Source organism: Zonotrichia albicollis, chromosome 6 (assembly GCF_047830755.1).
Source record: "Zonotrichia albicollis isolate bZonAlb1 chromosome 6, bZonAlb1.hap1, whole genome shotgun sequence".
Taxonomy (NCBI): domain Eukaryota; kingdom Metazoa; phylum Chordata; class Aves; order Passeriformes; family Passerellidae; genus Zonotrichia; species Zonotrichia albicollis.
The window spans coordinates 33,021,742-33,046,612 of record NC_133824.1 but is presented as its reverse complement, the minus strand read 5'-3'; the positions used below and the strand labels follow the sequence as shown (position 1 = coordinate 33,046,612).

General features: G+C 33.9%; 1 protein-coding gene across 6 annotated transcripts in view; it reads right to left on the bottom strand.

The window, feature by feature from the left end:
* Positions 1-24,871, bottom strand: part of FUT8 (fucosyltransferase 8) — a 97,534-nt gene that overhangs the window by 29,701 nt on the left and 42,962 nt on the right. For 5 of the 6 annotated variants that reach the window (XM_005480117.4, XM_074543165.1, XM_005480115.4 and 2 more), the window contains 5 exons: positions 17,785-17,916; positions 15,946-16,366; positions 7,523-7,638; positions 7,221-7,389; positions 1,155-1,269 (listed from right to left, as the gene is read on the bottom strand). In XM_005480117.4, coding sequence (XP_005480174.1) covers positions 1,155-1,269; positions 7,221-7,389; positions 7,523-7,638; positions 15,946-16,148 — 603 coding nt within the window. In that variant the 5' untranslated portion in view covers positions 16,149-16,366; positions 17,785-17,916. The remainder of the gene's footprint in view (positions 1-1,154; positions 1,270-7,220; positions 7,390-7,522; positions 7,639-15,945; positions 16,367-17,784; positions 17,917-24,871) is intronic. The other variant, XM_005480118.4, reaches the window with a different exon arrangement.

The window sequence follows — 24,871 nt, the reverse complement described above, 5'->3', positions numbered from 1 at the left end:
AATTTTGTGCTCTTTTTGATGACTTGCACAGTTATGTTACTAAACAGGACAACAAATGGAAAGTGAAAGACAAGGAAAAGGTAGAGAAAGGCTACATTTATCAGCATGAAAAGTAGTTATGATATACTATTGCCAAACAGTGGTATCAAAATTAAAAAATAAGGAACAGTTCTCAGAAAGGAGTTGAAGAAGTACAATAAAAGTGATGACTCCTGCACAATTTAGAGAGATGGTTTTTTCCTCAGAAGGCTGTCTTTTTTATTTCACAAGCAACATATACATAGCTTGGTCACAGAAGAGAAGATTCTAACAGCTGAACTGTGAAATAATGAGAATCTGAGAAACAAATTCAGCTATTTACACAAGAGAAAAGATTGGGCATTAGGAGTGACCATACAAAACAGCTCCACACATGCCATAAAAAATAAACCAAGTACGAATAAAACAGACTAAATTAAGTATCTTTTTGATCAGTACATAAATAGCTGCATGCATTCAGTCATGAAAAAAGTCCCAACACCTTCAGATCACATTTTATTTAGATTTTATTCACACACAAACAAGCACGCATATTAAAAAGTCCTTATCAACTCAAAAATATGAGCATCTAGAGAAGTCTCAAACATCTGTTGAAACAATCTAGGACTAGACAATACACTATAGAAGCACTTCAATTTTGCTTCCCTATGTTTTTAAAAATGTGCTGCTAGTTCAGAAGTTTGATACAAGGACTTTTAAATTTTGTTTTAAAACTATGCAAACAAATTAATGTGTTTTGATACTCTAAAGAATAAAACAAATTTTAAAAAATCAACCAGACAATTTTTTTTACAATAAAGTGAAGAATTGAAATAGGTAAGTACAGCCCAGAAAAAAACATGGATCCAAAAAAACACCCACAAAGAAACAAATAAACCAAAATAGCCAACAACAAAAATACAAACCCCAATGATTTCCTTTGAATATTCCCTTCCCTATACACATAAAATAATGTTTGAAACAAATGTAATAATTTATTTTCCACATAATTCCTTCACATACCAACATTCACTTTTAAACAGTGATGTAATTATTCTATTGCAAAGTTTAGCTAAGCGCTACATATGCAAGAAGGAAAAAATGTTTCCCTTGATTCAAAAGCTCTATCCTCTTACCTGTAAATAAGTTATTCTTCTCTGTACCAAATCTGTTAGATCTTTGGCCTCTTTTTCTCGCCAATCTCCAGCTCCATCTGTTTGACTGAGGTAGTACAAGTCGGTCATTATTGACCTATAAACAACAGCAGAAAACAATCTTAACATTAACAATTTGGAGCATTAAATTAAATCAAAGAAAATTAAAGAGGTATTTCAATTGCAGCTTCAAAATCAGTTTCTTCATCCCATCTCCTTCTGCGCAATTCAAACAGCAGCCAAGCTAGACTGACTGCATCCTTCATATAACAAATGTTCCACACCCATCAGCAATTAAAAATTAGAAATTCTAAACAGACTCATGGCCATGCAAGTCCACACTACAAAACATGAATTTTGAAGAACTGTGAAATATTAAATCGAGATTATCTAATACATTAGAGATTCTCTTCTTAGGGCTATAACATTTCATTGGCCAAATACAAGGATAAAGAACTCATCATCACAAAAATAAAAATTATATACAGCATTTGTTAAAATTTGCAGCTAAGTTAAAATTACTGATTTTGTCCAAACAGTACCACCCTGGAATTTTTTTTTTTTTTAATCTCTGTGGCTTTTGGGAAGAAATAGAAAACTAGAGACAAACTATTCAAAGTGTTTCTAGAAATGTTAACAGTTATTCTAAAAGTAAAAGATGGCCCAACTCAGAAGCATTAATTTCAGAGCAGGTTTCATAGATTGAGAATATTTAATATTGCTAAACATATCTCCATAACAATGCTAAAGTTATAAGTTTGAACCACTTCTCTTTATACTTTCATCTGAACTTCAGATGCTGCTTTTATTGCCTGAAATTCTTGATAAACCAAAAGTTGGAGCACTAGAAAGAGAAGCAGCAGAACAAAGGCAGAGAAATTTGGAAGGTGACCAAAAAACAGTCTGAAGGTAAGAAAAATACATTTCCTAGCAACATCTGAAGTGGTCTTGTCAAGCTGTTGGCAGTACTTGTTAGCACTGGAAGCACAAATCCAATTAGCCAAGGCTGCCCCGTGTCCATAATTGAGAGGCTGCACTTCCCTACTAGTAAACTACTTCAATGTCCCAATATTGAAGCAGAAAACATCGAGATAAAGATAGAGGTGCCCTAACTTGATTTATCAGCAGAGTTATCAGATAAACTTTTCTTGCTAATTTAATAACTGGATTTATGGATCTGTAATTTTATTCTCATTCTGGTCTTTATCCTTATGCTTCTACACAGGGTAACAGAGACACTGACTATAGCATCTACTATTATTGTATTAAACATTTTACCCAAATTATTCAGCAGCAGTAATCCTCACCTTCTGTCAATCAACTGCAGGAACTTTATCTACATTGTAATCTGAAACTATATAAAGTCGATTTTCTTTTACAAGGTAATTGAGCTTGAAACACCCCATTGTGGCTTTGCATAAAAATTAATTTTAAGCATCACCAGGTAACTAGTTTTCAATCAGGAACTATTAAAGACACAAAATACAGTAACATGCACACACAGTTCAAAGAGAATTAGAACAGACCTAACGATGGATTAGCTCTGATACAATGCATTATATACAGATAACTGGACACATTAAGGGTTTGCTCTTAAGACGGTTTCCCTATTTATAGAAAACACATAGGCTAGTAGGCATACTAGAAAAGGAAACCAATGCATTTTCTCAGGAGTTTAAATATGTTTTTCCTCCCAATCAGGATGTAACCAAGTTGGGTGTTTAACAAAAAAATACAAAGTCAAGGTTTCAAGGTTCAAACATTATTTTTATTTTAAATCCTCTTTCATTAAAAGCAGCCATGCAACCACATAGCCACTTTTTTAAACCTTTTTCAAATGCTCTTTCATTAGCCTTAAGTCATTTCAGTACCTGTGATGCAAGTAATCAGTGTACTCTCCCTATATTTTATAGAAATATATTTCCATTAAATATTGGGAAAATAACCGAAAATACAAAGTTTACCAATTAAAAAACAACAATAAAAATTTTGTCAGCTCTTAACTAATTTTTCCTATTTCTACAGAAAAAAAGTGTTGCCCAAATTTTGTTTTTTATATTACTGGCTATGGTGACCACGACAAAGGAAAGGCAGTAGCTAAGTTTTAATAATTAGCCTTATGGAGGAATTATAATTACTTTGATAATTTTTGAGGTAAGAGAAATGGGTGAGTGTCCTTACACAGCCTCAGTGACTCATCACATTAAATAAAGGCAGCTTTGCTCAGTAGAAACCATAAAAAGTATCAAATGATTTGCAGGAAATGTTACAAATTCATGAAAGAGTTTTCAGACAGTATCCATAATCTCCTTTAAAAAAAATTATAAAACCCTGAAGTAAACCGGGAAGTGAAAAATTCACAGGTGTTATCACACAGAAATGATGAGAAAGTAGCGCTATTTTAAGACACAGTCACAGAGTCCTTTCTTCTTTGATTGTTACTGCTCAGAAAAGTGCATTTTCTAGCTACATCTGCTAAGGTTTTTGGAGTGTGACAGATCACTGTGATAACTTATTAATACAGACTTAGAAGAGACGCAAATACCAAAGCACCGGGTCATGCTCCGAGAGTTAAAAGCACAGGGAGAGGTGACCCGTGAGCCCAAGATAGCTCAGTGCAGACAAAGGATGAGCCTGCACAGGGTTATTAGAGGCTACTGCAGGTGCTGAAATGGTAGGAAACCTCACTCAGTGGCACTGCAGATATCTGCTGCATCACACTTGCTCTGGGCTACTAACCAACAACATCAACTTGTTGCTGTTGTTGCTTCATATCATAAAATAAATCTTGGAGCTGCACTTAAAAGTCTTTTTTTCCTGGAAAGCAGAATGGAGGAAAAAAACTCTGTCTGTGTTTCATCTGTATTTGATTGCCAAAAAAAGGGGGGAAGTGTGGGCGTTTTTAACAATCAGTCTAGACATTTATTCCAGTCATATGAAAAAATTTAAATCTCCTAAAATTTTACATCAACAAATAAAAACTCCAAGGAAAATATGTAATTCAAAGGAAATAATGTGAAAATTTCTCCGAATACTGTGCATCAAATGTTGGTCAGTTACCACAAAATCCCTGATGACAGCTACTCCCTGGGAGAAGGAATGAAACTAACTCAGTAACAGCCACCTTGCAAACAACATTTGTCAACACAGGAAACAACCATGACAACTAGAGGATTAATTTGCTCTGTTTTAATAACTCAATATTAAATAGTCTTTCCAATGTTTAGATGAATTTACTCTCAACAGCCCCCTTTCCTATAGCAACTCTGAGAATACAATTATGTAATTCTCAAGGAAAATCTTGTGTTGGGCAACACTGTTTCTCAAACAGAATCAGTACTGAAATACTTGACAAATACTTAGGTGAGACCAGCACTGCCCTGGAGAAAATCCACACAGCTCCTAGGGCATAGCCAACAGTGATTAAAGCATCCAACAAGAAGCACTATCATATGAGTAGTAAACAATTTGCTTAACATCACCAAAATTAACAAAGAACTCTAATATTTGTCCAGAATCAGAGAAACTAAAGTTTATAATCTCTTAAAAAGCAAGTCCTAATCTATGACCCAGAAGGCTTTCCTCACCAACAAAACAAAATAAGCATGAACCTCTCTCCTTACATAGGTACCTCATCATTTGATACCCACCTCTTTGTTTTCCCACATAAGGACAGCATGAAAAACTCCTTTAAGTACTTATAATAAACAGTAATCTTTCTAATCCAAACAGTAGATTATAATATATATTAAAATTTCTGAGATATCTTTATGTATATGTGCATGTATTTGTATAAAAGTAATACCAGCTGCACTTGCAGTGTTCCATTTATCTAAAATATAACTTTTTAAAGACAACACTGTAAACAAAAGAGCATTTGACAACAGGTTTAATTCCTTTAAAAAAATTCAAGAAGCGCACATGTACTTAAAAGATCAAACCAACAAACAAAACAGACAATAAGTAAAAAACAAAACAACAAAAAACCAAACAAAAAAAAATCCAACCCAAAACAGACCAAAAAAACCCCAAAAAAAAAAAAAAAAAAAAAGCAAAAACCCATGCTTCTCAAAGTGAATGACAAACATCTGATTTGCTCATTCCAAACTTATGCTCTGTTCCTTTAGAGAAGCAAGCAGATGGACAGTGTGGAGGGAAGATGAGACTGTTCCTTCCCTGGGGAGGTACTGTGCATTGTAAGGGCAAAGAAGACCCCAGAGGCAGCAGTGCATCACATGCCAAAGGATGTGCACACAGACCGGGAATCTTCCTGCAATTCATACAACAACACTGAAACATTAAAGGGAAAGAAGGAGACAGCTCGACCACAAAGGTGCAGGAAAAAGCTTCCTCAGGACTAGAGGAACCAAATTGTGCATTCTGCAACACAATATAATTCTACTGCTTGAAGGCAACACTGCAAATGCAGCAGGAACACAGGCTGAATATCGTAGAAACATTTTTTATCTGTTTTTTTCTAATGCAATGCCTTTGAATTTTTACACTGCAAACAGATTGTCTAGATTCAGTTTAATAAAAACTAGTTTACGGCTGTTTGATTTTAGCTTAAATTACTTAAGTCTTCTTTGAGGACCTCACCAGATAGGAAGATCTACACAGATCTATTACAAAGACTAAACAGCCTTCAGATTATTCTACATTTAATAACCACCTGGACAACTGAAAGAATACTTGTACTCAACACAAAAATTCTCAGAGGAAAAAAAAAAGAGTAGTTGTGATTGCTTGCATCATATACAAACTTGTTTCACTACCACAGTGAGATTCATCTCAACTTCCAGAGGTCTACAGGGCAGTTTTATAACTCCATGCGAAGGAGTTTATGCACCTCCCAAATGGGTTTCACCTCATCCTGAAGTACAGTGACATGTGAACATAAGGGCGTCAAGGTGGAAAATTAAGACTTAATGAATTAATAATCATTGGCGTACAATGGAAAGGACTAAGGGAAAGAACTCATCCTGGAAGGCAGCAACATAAGAACCTTCTGGCACCAAACACACACATCATTATTCAAAGTTTCACTGTGGTGACTGCCTCATCCTGGCTTTACAAACAGAGCAATAACATGCACATAAGTGATTCTGTTACCATGACAAACGTCAGAAAGTCTGGTATTAGACTACTTGCTCCAGTTTTTAGCAGAGATAGTTTAAAAGGTACATAAGAATCCATGACCTAAAGTTCAAGAAGCCCAGATGGAAATAAGTTCTGTGGAAAAAAATATTTCTAAGAGGAGATAACTATTGAAACTGCCCAGGGAAGTGACACTTCTCTGCCAATTCACTGTTCAAGTGAAGACCTCAAGTCTTTTGGAAAATTCCACTTCAGCCAAGCACTACTTTTATTTCAGTCAAATATATAAAACAGCACTTGGCAGAGAACTAATTGGATGACATTTAATCATGTCTTCTATATAAATAATAACTCTCAATAATTGAATAGTCCCTTCTCACTTTCAACTCAATCAATCTGTGACAAAATGGATTTTGGAATTGCGGAATATTAAATTACAAAATTTAATGGACTATACTATTTGCCCATCTTAATAACCAAATTCATATTGTCTTTATGTTTTAAATAGTGTTTGCATTATTTCTAAGGAATTGAAAATTCTTATGATTTTTTCCCTTTACTATATTATTTTCAAAGGCTCTTGCTTTATTACAGATGTTCACATATAGAGATCACAGCTTTTTTTCAGGGCAACGATTTAAGGTAGTGTATTTAGTCAATTCAGCTATTTTTGTATAACTGTTTACTGATGAGACACAAACTGTCATTGCAATCCTGTTGGGAACAGTTATAATATGCTTACAGACATATGTCACTGAATTTTTAACAGTTCTTGGATTAATTTTGTTCAGCACAAACAAAACTCGTGCAGAATATTTTAATAAAATACAAAAGGTACTCCAACAATAAGGAGGCCTGATGATTGACAACAATGAAAACTATAATTGCCACACATCTTTGAATAATATAATGACAGTTAAATTAAAGGTCAGAACCAACTAATGAAAGTACCTTTCCTGATGACCCAAATCAGACAGAAATTCATCAATGCGTGTTTGCAGTTCGCTTCCTTCTAGATTTTTTAACTTCTTCAGTTCACTCTGGAGGAAAAACCAAAGCTCCTTAGCCCCATTTTCAATCCTCCTTCTCAGTATTTCATGGTCTTTTCCAAGGCCACCTACTTTAAAAAAAAAATGCATAAAAGCATCAGTAATTGTAGCTGAATTATTTGTTAAGAAGCCAATACATCTGTGATATGAAATAGCAAAACATCAAAACTTGCTTTAGAATTAAAAGAAAAATCATCTACCAACCATCTCCTGTCCGCTTCTTATAGTTTTCTATCTGTTCTTTGGCCTTTAGAAGTTGCTCCTCTAAAGCATGTACCTTTCCTGCAGCTGGTCCCTGATCAATGGGACCATCTGGTATCCTAGGATACAGAAAATAAAGAAATTGCATGATTTATAAATATAATTATTTGATAAATTTGCATTAACAATTCAGGTCTCCACTAATTTTTTATTTCATACTGTTGTACTGATAATTCTTCATCAGAATTCCTTACAACCAGAAGAAATTAAACATATTAACATAAAGATTTTAAAAGCCCAATCCCATAGGAGAAAAACAGTGCACAACACAGCTGCAAGGTCCTGACCCTAAACTGTGTTGTTTACAAGACTTCCACTCACCAACAAGAACAATCCAAGGCTCTGCTTGTGAAAATAATATCTGTGGCAGTTTAACTGTTAACCTGACTGGCACACAAACAAATCCATTCTGCTCTTGAGCCCTGGCCATATCTTCTAGGAGAACCAGGGCTCCAGCACTTGATCTCCAGTTATGTCTTCCTACACATCCACACAGGATGATTTCCATGTATTGCCTGGACTCAGAAAAAGATCCAACCATCTTAAATGTACCACTATCATGATTTTTTTATGACAACTCTGGTATTCTGAAGTGTAGATCACCTAAAAAACCATCAGCAATTGTAACATCCATCTGTTAAATTTCTGATATGTGAGCACAGGAGAAGTATGGAAACACATATCCTGAAATCTATGGGCCATAAATCAGCCCTGAGGCCATTAGTGAAGTTTGTTCATCATCTCAACTTGAATCCATATATTAATAAAGCAAAATTATTAATGTTTAAAAATTAGATGCTAACATCTTCTTGCCTCCAATTTAATGCAGGGAAATTAAAAACCCTTTTCATTTCAAGAGAAATTACCCTTCTGGTTAAAAATTATTCCACATTTTATATTGTAAGAGCTGACCCCAGAAAGAAAAATATGTGCAATGAGAAGTCTTTAGAACTGCAAAGAATACAGAATTCTTGCAAAATATGAAGATGATTCTTCTTTCATAGAGGAATATGAGCATAAAAAGAAACAGATACTCTCTCCACACACAAACACACAGAGTTTCACAGCACCATGCACAGGAAGAGTCCTTGACAGACAAAAGATGCCTCTGGCATAGAGAAAACAGTGGTTTGAGGGAGCATCTTCCCTGTAAAAAAGAAATTCAAGCATTCTAAATATCCTACTGAGATGTTATTTCTTTAGTGTCTCTCAGGTCTGGATAACTAAATTCCAATAAAATTTCAGGGACTGATGAAAAGTTCATTTTCCCTGGAACAGGTGAAGAGAACACCTAATGTGAGCATCAGAAAAGTGCATCACATGAAGCACAGCATTCAAGCATGTTTTTTCAGAAGGGAGTAGGAGAGGCGGAGGAAGGAGCAGTTACATAGCCTGACAGAAATTTACTAAAAAACTCTGCAGTCTTAAAGCTTCCCACTAAAGCTATCCTATCCCAATCCTACTAGGGATAATCAAATTACTGAAAAAAATATTTGTGTTCTAAAACTACCATGGTAAACAAAAAGGAATTATCATTAACTGCTTGTACATCTGCTTTTCCATGCAATGATGGAACAAGCATGTCAGAACTGTGTAAAATATCCTAATCTTAAGCATGTGCACTCCCTAAATATAATCTGTTTCAACAATCAATTTGAAAATTTGTTTCTACAACAAATGTATGGTGTTATATCCTACTGAGATAGAGTATTGGATTGCCATGTACAAGACAATACAAATAAGCCTTTAAAAAGTATATTGAAAGACATTTACATTCTTACACTAATTTAAAACCACCAGATGGAAATGTGTTTGTGATCTGCCAGCTTGGTACCACAATTTGAGTTGTTAAAGAACAACTAACCACAAAATTGCCAAAAAAAAATGAAAGAGCTTATCCTGTACAAGTCACATACCCTAAAAGTAGAGTCTGTGAGGAACAATAGGGTGCAAGGATAGAAAATCATTACCATAAGCAGTTTGAGACAGTGCACACATCCTCTTAGCATAAGGAAAGTCTGTAAAGTAGCAATTAGAGAATCCTACAGAAGGATGGTTGTGGATGATATGAAAGAAGCACAGTAATGTTAAGCATTTGATATAATTAAGATCTTAAAAAGAAAAGTACCATTTTGCCATTTAACATTCTTCTTGCTTTGGCACACTGCAATAAAAATTTTTATTATACTTAGACTGTTAGATAAAAGAGGTGGGAGGCAGGGACAGTCTCTAAGCTAGTTGCTTAGACTTCCAAAAATCACATCATTTTAGGATTAAACGAAGATAGCTTATTCTTTTTCCAGTTGTGTCTCTACATCTGTTACCTCATCAGACTTGGAATTGCTGTCTTCCTCACTTTCATCCAGTCTCAAAATTAGGGAAAAGATTCTTCTCTGCAACCAGCACAGCTTGGCAGTTATTACCCTCTACAAGTACTTCAGCTGAGCTGGATATAACATTTGAGGGAAAAGTGTTTGAATTAAAATCCTTGTCTAGTCTCATAGCATCCATGCAGGTAACCTCTAGTGCAGAATATCCTAGTCATTATGCATACTCATGAATAAGAATGCCTGTTGAAAAACAGGAATTCTTATGGGAAAAAGAATTCTTACCAAAGTCCTGACAACTATTTTACTCCTTAAAATATGAGAAGTGAGTTTAAAGTAAATTTATCTAAACTAGGATGATTCTAAGCAGTAATAAAAAACACATCAGTAAGCATCTAGTACAGAGTATCCTTCACTTATTACTATGGTAAAACTGTAATTAGGTTATGAATCCAAAATAAACATCATTATAAGCCACTTAAATGGTCAATCAAGCTAATAAACAAAGCTTATTTCAATTCTCTATAGTTAAAAGGTGTGATGTTTGCATGCTTCCTACCATCTGATAGCAAATATAAATTATCTTTCCCATAATTAACTCATCAAATAAAGATATTACTGGATAACTTTAAACGTCAAAAAGATTATGCTGTAGAGATAAACTGTTTCTGCTTTGTCCTTTGCCAGCAATCCAGATTTTAAAAAAATAATTCTGTGTACATAATCCATATGACTGAGGCCACTTTCTCATCACCTTCAGGTGCAATGACAAAGGGGCAATGACAAAGCAATGGATCTCTAGTCTGGATCTCTGAAGGCAAAAAGAACCCCTTAAAAATTAATCATAGTGACATTCAATTTAGCTAGAAGAACTGCCATACTGTGTAAAATAATTGTAAAAATAGTTTTTAAAAATCCATAAATTATAAAAACCATTCTAACCTTTTCCTATTTCCAAGATATCTAAAAGGTTACACTAATTTATCAGCAAAAGGAAAAATGTAAGATTTCACTAGTTCATACTCAAATACTTTCTCATTCTTTCATTTATATCCAAGTTCTTTGTAAGGAACTAGGATTGTAACTACCAAAAGCCATATTATGATTGCCTTTTCCCCTCTCACTTTTTTCTCTTCCCAAGAAGAAAATCACGTTCAATTATTAATGACCACTAGCACACACAAACAAAAAGAATACAGGCTGTCACTTCAGCCTCTTAAGATAAAACCTCCCCAGGAAATAAACTGAAAGAAAGAGTCAATGTTATCTGCAAATAAAGAGCAACATCCCTTATCAATTTAGATCAACATAGACCTCATCAGCACTGATTTATATCCACTGCACGCCTTGCTTCCCTTAACTCAGAATTGCACAAAAACCAGTAAAAAGAGCAGAGGTGGCCACCATTTAGTTCAATTATCATCATTCTTCCCACACCGTGCAATAAGCTCAGCTTCAAACTTGAGATATTTTAAATACATGTCATAGGAAACTGTACTATAGTATTTAAATTTTTATCAACCCAAAACCATTCTTCTATCCAAGCCCCTTTAATGTTTTCTACAGGTTTAAAGGATCCAAAAAATTGCCCAGAGTAATTGACAGGACTACTTTAATAGAGTTGTTTATGATTAATTGATCTTGAGTTAGGATTCTCTACCAGCCTCAGCACCTGCTACATTAAAGCAACTCTAGTGCTCTTTCAAAATTAAATCTGATCTCCTCTTTCTGAAGCTACATAACTGTAAGAATAATATGTAGGTGTTTAGTTTTATGTGTTTGATGACATTTTGCCCTTTTCCACCTCTGTTCTGCTTTATAACACACACTCCTAATTCAGAGTAAGAAACAGGCTATCATATTTATTAAAAGAATTGCAGATTCTACAAAATGCAATATTTAAAAGAGTCTAGGAAGGAAATATAGTCCAAATGTGATGTATTCATAACATGAACACAGTATGAATCCATTTAACAAGATTTTCTATTCCCCTGAGGAGAACTCTGAAATTACTGGTTCCTAAACTGCCAGGTTTATCTTCCATCAAAATACCCTAAAATATAAAAAATTGACTACCCAGCAATACATAAAGAAGCACATGAATATTACGAAGCATTCATGTATTGCAAAAATAAAGAAAGGCTGGGACAAGGATGAAGGCATACGCAGCTTCACAGTTTCCATGCAAGAAAATGGGACATTACAAAAATTCTAATTTTAACCTCTCCTATTCCTAAAAGCCTTGTATCACCTATATGCAACAGGGAGAGTCTTTGGAAGTCATATCATAATCCTAATAGCAAGTAAAACATTTAGGTAAAACTACTGGTTTTAGGAAACAACATTATGTAATACTTTGATTTGATTATTACTACCTCTCAAGTTTCCTTTAAATAAGTACAAAAATTATCGTAAAGATTTCCAGTTTTGCAGTCACACCTACTACATCTGTAATAAGTGTCCTTGAAAGGGCTCTTCCAGGTCTACTGGATACAGAATAGTGAAAGAACAACCTATAAAAAACTCAGATTTATTACTATTTTACACCAATGAAATCTAGAATGCTTCTAAAATCAACTCAGATCTGCTCACACAATATTGTTTATAACCATATACAGACTATGGTAACTCTCCAAGCTCACCATACCACAATATTCATGCACATAATTTTTAAAACTCACACTACAAAATACCTTTCATTCCATTTATCTTCTGCAACATTAACATACATCTGTGCTTTTTTCTAGCCCACAAGCAAGGTTTTTACGAAGCATCATATTGGCAAAAGAAAAAGTACAGTAACTTCTCACCTAAGGCATTTTAAATACAACATAAAAACTATGTGGTACCTGATGCAATTTCAAGTAATCAGAATTGCACCACAAAAGTGGACTCAGTTCCTAAAGGAATACTTTTAATCTCAGGCCATTTACAAAAAGATGTGACTGTTCTAACTTGCACTCTTGCAAAGGTACATCTTAGAAAATAAGTATTAAAAAATATGCTCACCAAAAATCTTTGCAAAAATATGAACTACTCTTAACCAATGTGGGTAATAAATAAGAAGTATTTTTAAAACCATAAATTCATAAGAACATATTTTTTGAAAACAAACATATAAACGGTTGCAGCAGATAGGAACCAGAATAACCCAAACACGTACCTACCCCTGCCCTAAAACCCTAATTCTATTCCTTACACATCTTGTGTGAAAAGAAGCAATCAGGAGAAAATTACAAAATCAGATATTATTTAAGTATCACAGAGGAGAAAAGGGTTAAGCATGATTTTATAAAGCCTCTTCACAGATATGATCTTTGTCAAGTTTTGAATGGTTGGCTGTGCATGCACATAAGGTATGTTTCAAAGGATAGATTTTTGGGGGGTTTTTTTGTTGTTGTCTTTGGGCATAAGGGGCTGCCACATAAATTGGCAGCAAAGGAGGATTCAAATCTCAGGGTGGAAAGATCACTTCTTGTCACTGCATGTTGGCATTCATTAAGAGATGCAAACAAGCACAGCCCAGCTCCTGTTTTCAGCCATCTCAGAAGATTTTTATCAGGTGATAACGAAGTCTGGGGAGTCTTAGGAACCCATTATAATGGGAAAGTCCAGGCAACTGAAATGTACTGAAATGCATTTTACCATTTTAATTAACAATTAAAGATGAAATATCAATTTTCTCTAACTTCAAAATGGAAATTAAAAAACAACTTACACTCTTACTAAACTACTGATTCTTGTAACCACACCTGCCTTCTGCCCCTTCCTGCCTGCCCTAACTAGCTATTATTAATAGAGCAACTATTCATCAGGATAATTTTGTAACATTCACAAAACTTCTTTGCCCACTGAGGTAAATTCTGTTAACTTGGAACTTTTTGCCAGGCAAAAGTTTTATCTAATAGTGCCAAAATACTTTCACTAGTATAATTAACTAGTATTGTTAATCAGATGTTTGTCTACTGCTCCAATTTTACAGGTACGCACTCTCGTACGTAACTCCTCCACAAGTAACTTTAAGTTCTGATTTGGAATATTCTTAATTTCAGCAATGATCTTAGCCCCGTTGCATACTATAATATATTCTCTGTTTTAACCACACAAAATTTTAATGCGCTGTTTTCTTCTCTAGATACAAAATCTTAGTGGAAAAGGGCAGCAAAATCAAGTTTTACCTCATGCCTGTTATGAGCTCTATTGATGTAGAGAGTGTTGTCTTACCACTCAGATTTAACTGACACTATCAGTAATTAAAGTTTTCAGTACAAAACAAAATATTCTAGCAATTAAATCATATTCAAATCACAGTTCCAATCTTTCTGTCTTTGATCAATAAAGCCTAAAATAAATTACATCTTTACTTTAAGATGTAAACTGGAGCAAAAGTAATCTTTTCTGTCTAATTGGATTTCTGAAGTTAAGAGGTGTTTTGTTCCTATAATGTATGCTCACAGCAGCAGTGATCTCTTCCAGGACACGGATACTCAATCCATGGACTGCTGGTTAATGCCTTGTTTTAAACAGACACGGTGCTACAAAACTAGAAATGGGACAGTTTTAAAGCTAACAGCTATTTTCAACATAGCTTATTCTGTCTGACAAACAAAGAAATGAAATACTGAAATTCTGTACCATATTATATTATAATACTTTAGTAACACAGGTTTACCAGGATATTTCTAAAACCTATTTCTGATGTTTCTAAGTAAACAGTACCAAGGATTTGGCACAGTAAAAATAATGGAAAGGCCCTATATTGTCATGCATAATTTCCCTCAAAGTCCAGTACTTCAGCAATCTCACATTACTTCCAGAAAAAAACTATGCCTGAAGTCTTCCAGTCTCAAGCTGGCTCACTCCTGGAGAGCACTGACAACTGAACCTGGACATGAGTCACTGTTCAACTGGTATTTAAAGTCATTTAGGCTTTCTCATGCCAGAATTTCAGATCCTTCTGAGGTTATGATATAGAAACACTCTGAGGAAATGTGTCAGAAATATTGCTAAAGAATATATTTCCAAAAAAGCTGAACGGAGTCCAGTCCACACAGTTCTGCATCTAATTCCAGCATCCTGACACCATTAATGGAATCACAGAGAAGGAATGTGGAAATACTGTAGCATGTTTAAAGTAGATGCAAACTGAGGTTTTTCGTTTTATAAAGCATGGGAAATTATCAACAGCATAAGCTATCACTTAAACCTTGCTCATCAAAAATGAAATATTTATCTGCACATAGACATTTCACTAAAGGTTAGTAAAATATTGAAAGGTATTTAGAAAAATCATGACTGCCTAAAATATAGTTTAGCCTCTACTTAGCATGTCCTGCCTCTACTGCCTCCTTCTTGAGTGGCAAACAGTACCCTGCCACCAGTAAAACCATTTACTCTCTTCCAGCCACTGTAAGTTGCATGGGTTATATTTCAATGACTATTATATTTTCAATATTTTCAATATTTCAGTGTAATTGTAAAAAAGGAGATGATACTACTTTTTTACAAGTGTTTCTACAAGTTTAGCAGCAACGCAAGGAAGAAAACTTAGATAAAAGGATTTGTATTACGCAGCAATCTATTGCAGATCATCTTCAGCAAGTCAGCATTTATCTTCAACAAGCTGTACAAATGTTTTCAGCAATTTTAAAATGAGCTCTTCCAATTATTGCATGCAGAAGTATAAAGAACTAGATGTTCTAATTTGTATCAATGTCATAATAATTGCACTTGTTTGAAGTTGCCATTGAGGGGTGAATCACCTACAGAACTCTTGTTATTGTGACAGTAACACTTCTACACCATTAAATGACTCTTAAGTAATGATTACATTAGACCAGAACTAAATGTACATTATTTATTCAGAAGTTTTGCAATATATTTTTATCTACTTAGAGCACAGATTAAAACATTAATATATACTTTTAAACGTGAAATATAATCTTGCAAAAATTCCCACAAGCAACCCTTACAATTTAAATTCTGCTATTTCATATTTCAAACATTTTCTGAGCAGTTTTATTGACTTTGAGATCCTACCTGAGAGATTCTGCCATGCGCCTCAAGTCTTCATTTTGCTGCTTTAACCGTTCCAGCTTAGCGAGGATCTTGGACAGCTCCCGGCTGGAGTGATCCGGGTGCTCGCTATCTCGTACCAGGTGCCCTCCAATGTAGAACAGCAAAGTTCCCCAAGCAAACAGGATGAGCATAATCCAACGCCAGGAACCAGTCCATGGCCGCATTTTCAGAAGTTCAATTCACTCCTGAGCTGCTTCCACTCACAAAATAGCAAACATTTTCTTAGCTTGTACAAAGGTGGACAATTCCAGTTCTTCTGCTTCAACACATTGTACCAGAGAAAAACTATTTTCAGTGTTTGTCTTACTGCAACTCCTTAAAGAAGATTCTTATAAGGCCGTACATAGAAAGCATTAATATTGCATCATTCTTCATTAATATACTGTGGGAAAAAATGAAAATAAACCTGAAATTATAATTCTGATATGTAAAAATATAGTGGACTGCAATTGAGCTAAACGTATTTTCATTAACATTCAAGAATAACAATTGACAATGCTAGTACTTTCTGTCACAGAGACAAAGAAAAAAGCTTTTAACTTTGCAGAGAACATTATGCTGAATTCACGAATGAAAGGCCATGCAATTAATCCTGGCTTTGAAATGGCCAGAAAAAATGTTGCTTTTTATAAGAGAAATATTTACCATTTCATGTGTCATTTCAGACATTAAAATTGCTTCAAAGTAACTCTAGTAAACTTAACATTTTCCTTTACTATCAATAAATAGCTTTTATTTAATTACAAATACATCTTCATTTTTTTCACTTTTATTAACTGTCTTCTCTATTTTTATAATGACTGCCACTCTAACAAATGAGTTATAGTCAGTTTAACAGTATATTCTGTTATTTGCAAGTATTTAAAAATCAGGCATGACTTTAGAAACACTTCTCTGCTGTTTCAAAACTATCAAACATATATTGTGAAGTTGTTATTATTAAAACTATATATATATATATATATAGTTATATATATATAGTTATATATATATATAGTTATATATATATATTATATATATATATATATAATAATATACTTTATTATTAAAACTATAATAAAGGCAAAAAATGCTCCAAAGGTAATACCTTCTCTCATGAAAAAAACCACCATGCCATTTAAAAGAATGCAAAATTACCTCAACTCATTTTCTACTTGGCAAAATATTCTACTAGGGAACAAATTTCCTCAACTATCTAGATAAAATTTTAACTGACAGCATGTCCATAGTCTTCTTTAAGTACTTCTCCCCTTTCTTCCTCTTTCTCAGCAATGTAACATTTCTACCTTTTTTAAGGGCACATATATGCCATTCTGACTCAATTTTCAAAGTAACCCATTTTTTGAATTCTCAAATCTCTAAATCCACAATATTTCCTCTGAGATACCATCCACATCTACCTTCTCCCATATTATTCTTTTCTGTTTGATCCTTCTTTCACCTTAACTTCTTTTTAATTTCATTTAGTTATTTTATTCTGTTCCCACTTATTTAAAGTCTAGAGCAAAATCCTCCTAAATTGCAATAACTTCCAAACTCATCCAGTTATGGAAATATGCCTGGAGCACACATTTCCAGATACAAAATGCTTAGTGTTTTCAACAGCACTGAAAATGCTGAAAAATTTCTCAAGTTATCTTGAGAAGAGGGGTAGTTTGTGTATGTTTAAAAGAGGCAAAAAAAAAAAATCCAGTAATGACTAGTAAGATAGGATAGAATTGTTTACAGAGCACTTTGCAAGCAAAATATTGACTTTTTTCCTATCTGTTTATCATAAAATATAAGTTTAAGCAGACTTACAAATCAGGTATCTTCTTTACCAGAGGCAGCGTTGATCTGTCTCAAACAACAGTGTTAGTAGATCAGACAATCAAAAATCCACAAAATTGATAAAAAAAGTCATCAGGAAGAGACGGTATTCTTCCAACAGTTCTAAAGAAGTTAAAGAATACAATAGTTTAATTATTAACGGAGGCACGCAACCTCTTACTTATAATGACTTTGTAGCAAAGGAATGGAAAATTTAGAAAGTAAACTAGAATTATTTCTAAGGTCTACAGCATGGAGCCCTGTAATTACAGACCAGGAAAATAATATATTTATGTTAGCCAAACTGGCAGAAATAATAAGATGAAATAAATCTGCAGACATAAGGATGAAAGTAATCGAAGTATAAAAGTACTAACATTACTTTTAGAAAGACAAATTGTGCCCCATAAATTTATTAAAGTTCCTTTGAAGATGTAAATAAACACACAGGCAAGACAGAACCAGTTCTAATTGTTACATAATTTATTTGATCAATGTGAATTTTCAAATGGCATTCAACAAGATTCCCACATTGCTCCAAAAAGCCTAAGCTGAATGGAAGAAGAAAGATCCTCATGTGAGTGCCCACCCTGTTAGAAGAGATGTACAGCAAGACCAGACTATCAGTTTAGTGGAAAGAGTGAGCAGGAACCTCCCTGCACTCACAGTAGACTCCATACAGCTTGACATATTCATAAATGTTTGGAAAACAAGGTGAAACATGAGGTGAAAAAGTCTGATAGCAATGATCTGGAGATCATCAAGATGTTTAATGAGGAAAAAAATGGGGAAAAAATCAGTTCATCAGTGTGCAGAGTTGTGTATAAATGACCTTTGAGGCCCGTTAAGAATGGGCTTTAGATGTGATTGGTAATTCTATGAAATATCAGATCCGCATTGGGCTAATTGCAACAAAGTCCTCACAGGTTTTATCAGATTTCTATCAATCTCTGAAGATTTCATTGTTCTTTTCATAAGTTAGGTCACAGTAGAGTTAAATATAAAGTACAGATGCTAAACTAGCTGAATGAATAGGAAGAACATTCTGAAAAAAAACATTAAAAAGCCTATATCTCAAATGTGGTGTATCTAATTATACACGAGTTCCAACAGCACTTAACTATCAACTTTGTACTGTAATGTGGCTTTCACACAACTTCTTTTATTTCATACTGTTCTGGAAATGCAAAATGTCAATGTATTTGACATTCCAGGGATGAGATATCCAGAATCCCTGGATGTGCCCTCTCTGGAAGAGTTCAAAGCCAGGCTAGATGGAACTTTGAGAAACCTGACCTAGTGGCATCCCTGCTCATGGCAGGGCAGTTGGAACTAGATGATCTTTAAGGTTCCTTCCAACCAAACCATTCTGTCATTCTCTGATTCATTATTTCAAAGTTGACACAAGACCTGTACATAAATCAAAACAAAGGAGAAATCATCACATTTTTAAAACTGTTCATTTGTTATAGCTTGTCTCAGGTTTCTGAGATCTCCACATGCAGACGTATGCCACAGCTATCTGCCTGACAGAAAGTCAAGAGGTAATGTCAATATTTATACTTGTTTAATTTTCTACAGCTGTTTATGAGGTTTCATACTCTAAACTAAGTTCAAGACTGCCAAGACTGAGAGTATGAGCCTTGAGCTAGAAAAAGAACCCCAGAGCAGCAGCCCACAAATGCAGCAATTCAAATCTGTCATGGATCATAACATGGTTATCAACACCATCTGACACTGAACATCTAAATAAGAGTCCATCAAACCCAAAAGGTGGGGCAAAGCAGTACCAATAAATGTATTTTATTAAGCAGGAGACAGAAAAATACCTAAATAGCAGTTGTTAGTGTTATAAATTTATGTTAGAATTATATAGTGAAGGTCCTTTATCTAAGAATATTATGTTCATTTTATGCCATGAATTTTAATTTAGTAGTTAGTTATCCACTGAGATTTAGCATGATTTCTTGTCTTACATTTGATTAGATTTACCCATAAACTTGCATTTTCCAGGGCATAAATACATTACATAGTATAATGGTAATTAGTTAATTTTTTTCCTTCAATTTTAGATTAGTTCTTGTTTCCTTTCTGGGCTATCCTGAGAACAATCAACTGCATTCTTACAATGTTACTCTCTAAAATAATGTAAAAAATAAATTTCTTATCTCTTTCAAAAGGCTTACCCTGGATATATGAAATGAAAAAGACTGTGTTCCTCTATTTTTCCCAGCAGCTCTAGAGCAATTTTTCAAGCCAATTTTCTTAAAAAAATTTAATCACTACACACAGTTAAGAGGGTTTTTCAACCTGACTCCTCAGGTAAATCATGTCCCATTTATAAGAGCCCAGCTAGCAACCACAGAAATGCCAGTCTCAGGTGCCAGGCAAGGCTAGGCTCAGTACGTGCAGCAGCTTCCATCAGTGCAGTAAATCAAAGCCAGCTCTAATGCCAGTACCAGTGTGGGACTGCAGATGCCACAGTGAACTTGGTAACCTCCAGTTATTCCTCAATGTATGCTTGTAAAGACACAACTTTTAGCTGCCATGAAATAACGCAATTTGGTACGACATTAACAGTGCAAAGTCTTCCATATACAAATTTAAAAGGTCTCCTGTTTCCCTGAGAGAGAAGATGAAAAGACTGCAGATATCTATAAAATTTTCTCTACATAATGAGAAATAAACAGCACATTGATGTTGATTAAAATAAATGCTTTTTGGTTTTAAATGTAGAGGTTCTCTATCACTCCTTATAAATTGATTTGTTACTTCGGCTACTAAAGACATCAAACCAATATCAGGAAAAGGTTTTGTAGAATAAGAATGAAATAACATTAAAAGCAAATGCTGAGTTGAAAGCATCACGTACAGTAAGCTATTTTTCAGGTTTAATTTAATCTTGTAGGTTTATTATAAAAAGTCACTACAAAATTTGGAGCATTAGCTATGAAATAAACTATGTCTGGTAAGTAGTGGCTACCATAAATCATTGGGAATACATAATGTTCAATGCATCAATTGAATGAAAAATAACATTGTGAGAAGGGAACTCAAGTTAAAATTTATTATTATAAGTGCATAGCACAGAAAATGTGGATAGTGTCACAAATTAGTTTAGACTCCATGAAGAAGAGACAGAATATTTACCTAAAATAAGGGTCTGCTTCAAGCCTTAATTGGGAAATCAAATTGTGCATACTACACATGTAAGCCGCAGTTGATTGTAAGAATGTGAAAAAGTTTTGTTGCCAAATTAACAGCAAAAATTTGGTTAAAAAAAACATTGCTGCAATGGAACGCACTGAATGACTAAGTGAAAACAACTAAACAAAATACTAAAGAGACTTGATTAAAATTATAACTAAAAAAGTGACTGAAGCGTAGCACCAATATCTTAATGAGAAATAATGTGCATCCATGTCAAAGTTATTTTGCTATAGCAAAAATATTTTGCTATAGCAAAAATGATGAATCAAAACCAAATTAATAATCAAAAAAAAAAAAAAACCCAAAAATACTATCTTTCTTCATCTTGCTCCCACAAAGCCTTCAAATTATTTTAAAGCTTTAAAAGGTATTTAAGAAATGAAAAATTTAATAGCTCAATACTACATAATTTCAAATTCTTCTATAGCTTAAATAAGGTTCTTTTTAATGCACTATTCCAAGCATGTTTTCAATAGTAAATTCAGTGACGCAGTGTGTATTTTCTCCTTGTGCATTTCTGCATCCTACAGAATTACAGCCCCAGAATAGCATTATGATTTTTCTTGGCAATGTACAGTTTCAAGTTATTTTAGATTAAATTCAAAGCAAACTAAGCAAGTCTACTTTTGGCTCAACCACCTACTGGCCTAGGAAAAAAGTGTACTTTATGTAAGCTGAAAAGGAGAAAATTACTCAAAAAGTAAAACACACACATCACTTTAGCTAACATATATGGGACTATATGTAAGGTATGTACATCTTCTAAAATTGTGCAATGTACAAAACATGAAATTCATTCCACTCTAAGAGCCATCACAATGACTTACCATTAACTGTGAGACACTCAAAAAGCATGTTACAGCAGACTTACAACTTACACTGAATCCTCAGAACATTGTTAGTTTCTCTTAAAAGTAAACTTAAAAGATATTAAGATTTCATATTTTTAAGATTTCACTAACTAAAACTACCTTCTAATGAAAGTATTCTACTCTAAGTAATGTTAGCCTGTTGTACTCTCATAAAAATGAAAATTAAAACCAACTTTCTGATTCCAGTTCCTATTTAAGAATAATGTGATGGCACAGCCTCTGACAAAGGATTAGAGCCTAAGGAAATAATCCTTTTAGGATATTAAAATAAAACTAAGGATCAAAGGACAAAAGTAACAAGTAAATCCTTCTGTAGTGTTTGATAAAAATAAGCAAACCTTACAAATATTATTCACGGTGTATGCAATGCATTCTTTATGAAGACTTACATGGTAATTGAATCAAAATTCTGCATGTAACACAGGGCATTGCTGGTGTCTCGTATGAACCAAATACTTGCTTTTCTCTCTTGGACCTGCCTCGTGTGATGTGTCCCAAAACAAGATTTCTCTTTTCATGGCTGCTTTGCTCTGGCAGTCAGCAACCACTTTAAAAGGACATAATACATTCACACCTTTTTGCATCTCTCTCTCTTCAAAGTTATAAGCTCCTATCTTATATACAGAAATTGTTATTTTTCATCCCTTTTTTGTTATTACACTTTATCCCATTCTACCACTGCAGTATACCACATAAAAAACTCTTGTACATTTTTCTGACCCCATCAGAACCCTCCTCTATTTTGTGACCTATATTTCATTATAAATGATTATATTTTTGTGACATTGTCACTACTGAAAACATCCCAGATGAATAACACATGTAATCAATTGCCCTAACAGGGTCTCTCCTCCAGGTTGATACTCTTCCTTGCAGCACAAGTCCCTGTCACTTCATCCCTTCAGCTACTTCCTTTTCCTACAAATGATTCTATTTTCATCCACAACTTCTCTCACTCAATATAGAGCTTTCTGTGTGCCAAGAAATGCTGAAAGGGATACATACACATTATCTCCCCAACTGTGTTTCATTGGTAAATTGACCCCATTGAAACAATAAGTAAGTAAACCCAAAGTAATAAAGATCAAAAAAAATCTGATAACAAATCTATGCTGCATTTATCTAATTTCCCATTTATATCTACCTCTACTTTGTTAACCATCATTTCTTTGAATTTTTTTCCATGCTTTGCACACTACTGTAATCAAGCCAGGACTGGTAATTATTTCTAATTCTAGCATTCATATATATCAATCCCAAGAGACCTTTTCCCATTTAGTTGCAAACATTTTTAGAATCGTGACTGGAAACAATTTGGAAAGCATTTCATTCATCTATAACTTTTTAATTACCTTTATTAACATACAAATTATATCTATTGTTTTCTTCAACCAGAGAACAGAAACCCATTTACAGAGCATGTATTAATGTTTGTGTTCCAAAAGTTCCAAAATTAAGTTCATTTAGTTTCCTAGTCAAGCTCACTGGTTTATTTATATTCTTTCTCCCCATAAAAACTATCCACTTCCTCTTTTTCTGGAACGTAAAGGACATAAAATTCATAGTATTACAAATATATACTTACTATTGTAGAAATTTACTTCTTTTTTCTTAACTTCTATTCACATATATCAGAGGCCATAAGCAGACATAATCAGACTCGTATTTACTCACTATTTACTCGTACATTCACAATTCCCTCTTTACTAGTGTTTCTCTCTGTAAGTCTAATTTTATACCTGTACACATTGCTCTGAGCCATTTGCATGATATGCTCTTCATATAGTCCCTTACATTTGTACATTAATAAATACATCTATGTGTCTGATACAATCTGCAGATTATTCTCAAATTAAATATTTGAGAAGAAAGAGATGGTACTGAGGGACTTCCTTAACTGTGTCAAAGCTCCAGCCCACTCATTTGGTTAGAAAACAAAATCTTAACCAATCAGAAAAAGCTTTGGAGAAAGACACAATGTGATTTATCCTTCCTGAAATTTCACTGAAGAGGTTCTGCCATTGAATGTAGAAGCTTGATGATTTTTCAGACTTACAGAGATTATGAAGAAGGTAAATTAACAGGACTTGAGGAATTAAAACCTCAAGTCTAAAAGGAAGATTATCAACTTGAGATGAGTCATCTGAAGATTCATTTAGAAGCTTTAGCACAATACATATTATAATACAGACAAAATATTCAAAGCATGGGAATGCAGGGGAAGATTCTGGTATTATTTTGGAGCTTACAGTGTGTATTTGATGTAAAATGCTCAGCTGAGTAGCACAGAAACTATTTTCAATTTAACAGGTATTTTATACCTGAAAACAGCTTTGCAAAAATTTGAAATGAAAACACCTTCAGAATGGAAGACAAAGGAATAAATAGAGAAATATTCAGAATGTCCAATTAGTAATCTTGTGACAAATTTATTCTTCTTTTAGGAAGTCAATATTTACTGATGCAACCAAAATAAATCAACAGGATGAGCACATGTAGAATATAAAGTAAGAGATCATCAACAGTTCAAGAATTGATTCATTTGCAAGCAGAGTAGCATCAATAAATTTCCAAAAAAGACACAACAGAGATCACCAAACCAAGGTGGCTATGGCTTTTTTCAAGTTCTTAAGGTGGTGTGTAGCAGAAAAACTGAAGTTGAGAGAATAATGGGTGCAATTTCCCTCACAAGTCGAAGTTCAATCAGAATCATGTAGGAAGGTAATTAAGGAATGTATGCAATTATTTTCTATAAGCATCCTCCTCCTCCATCAGTGATCCCTAACTACCACAAATACCTGAGTTGTTATCAAAAATAATAATCTTTGAAGCCCTGAACAAGTGCTTCAAAGCAAAATAATTTCTGATATTACTTTCTGTTTTATTATATTCCTTTACATTACCTCCTTGCTGTTCAAAGTGGTACAAATTACTTAGGTAATTTCTAGATTTTTATCCTTTGCAAGTCTAAATATCCACCATTAAGAAAAAAACTA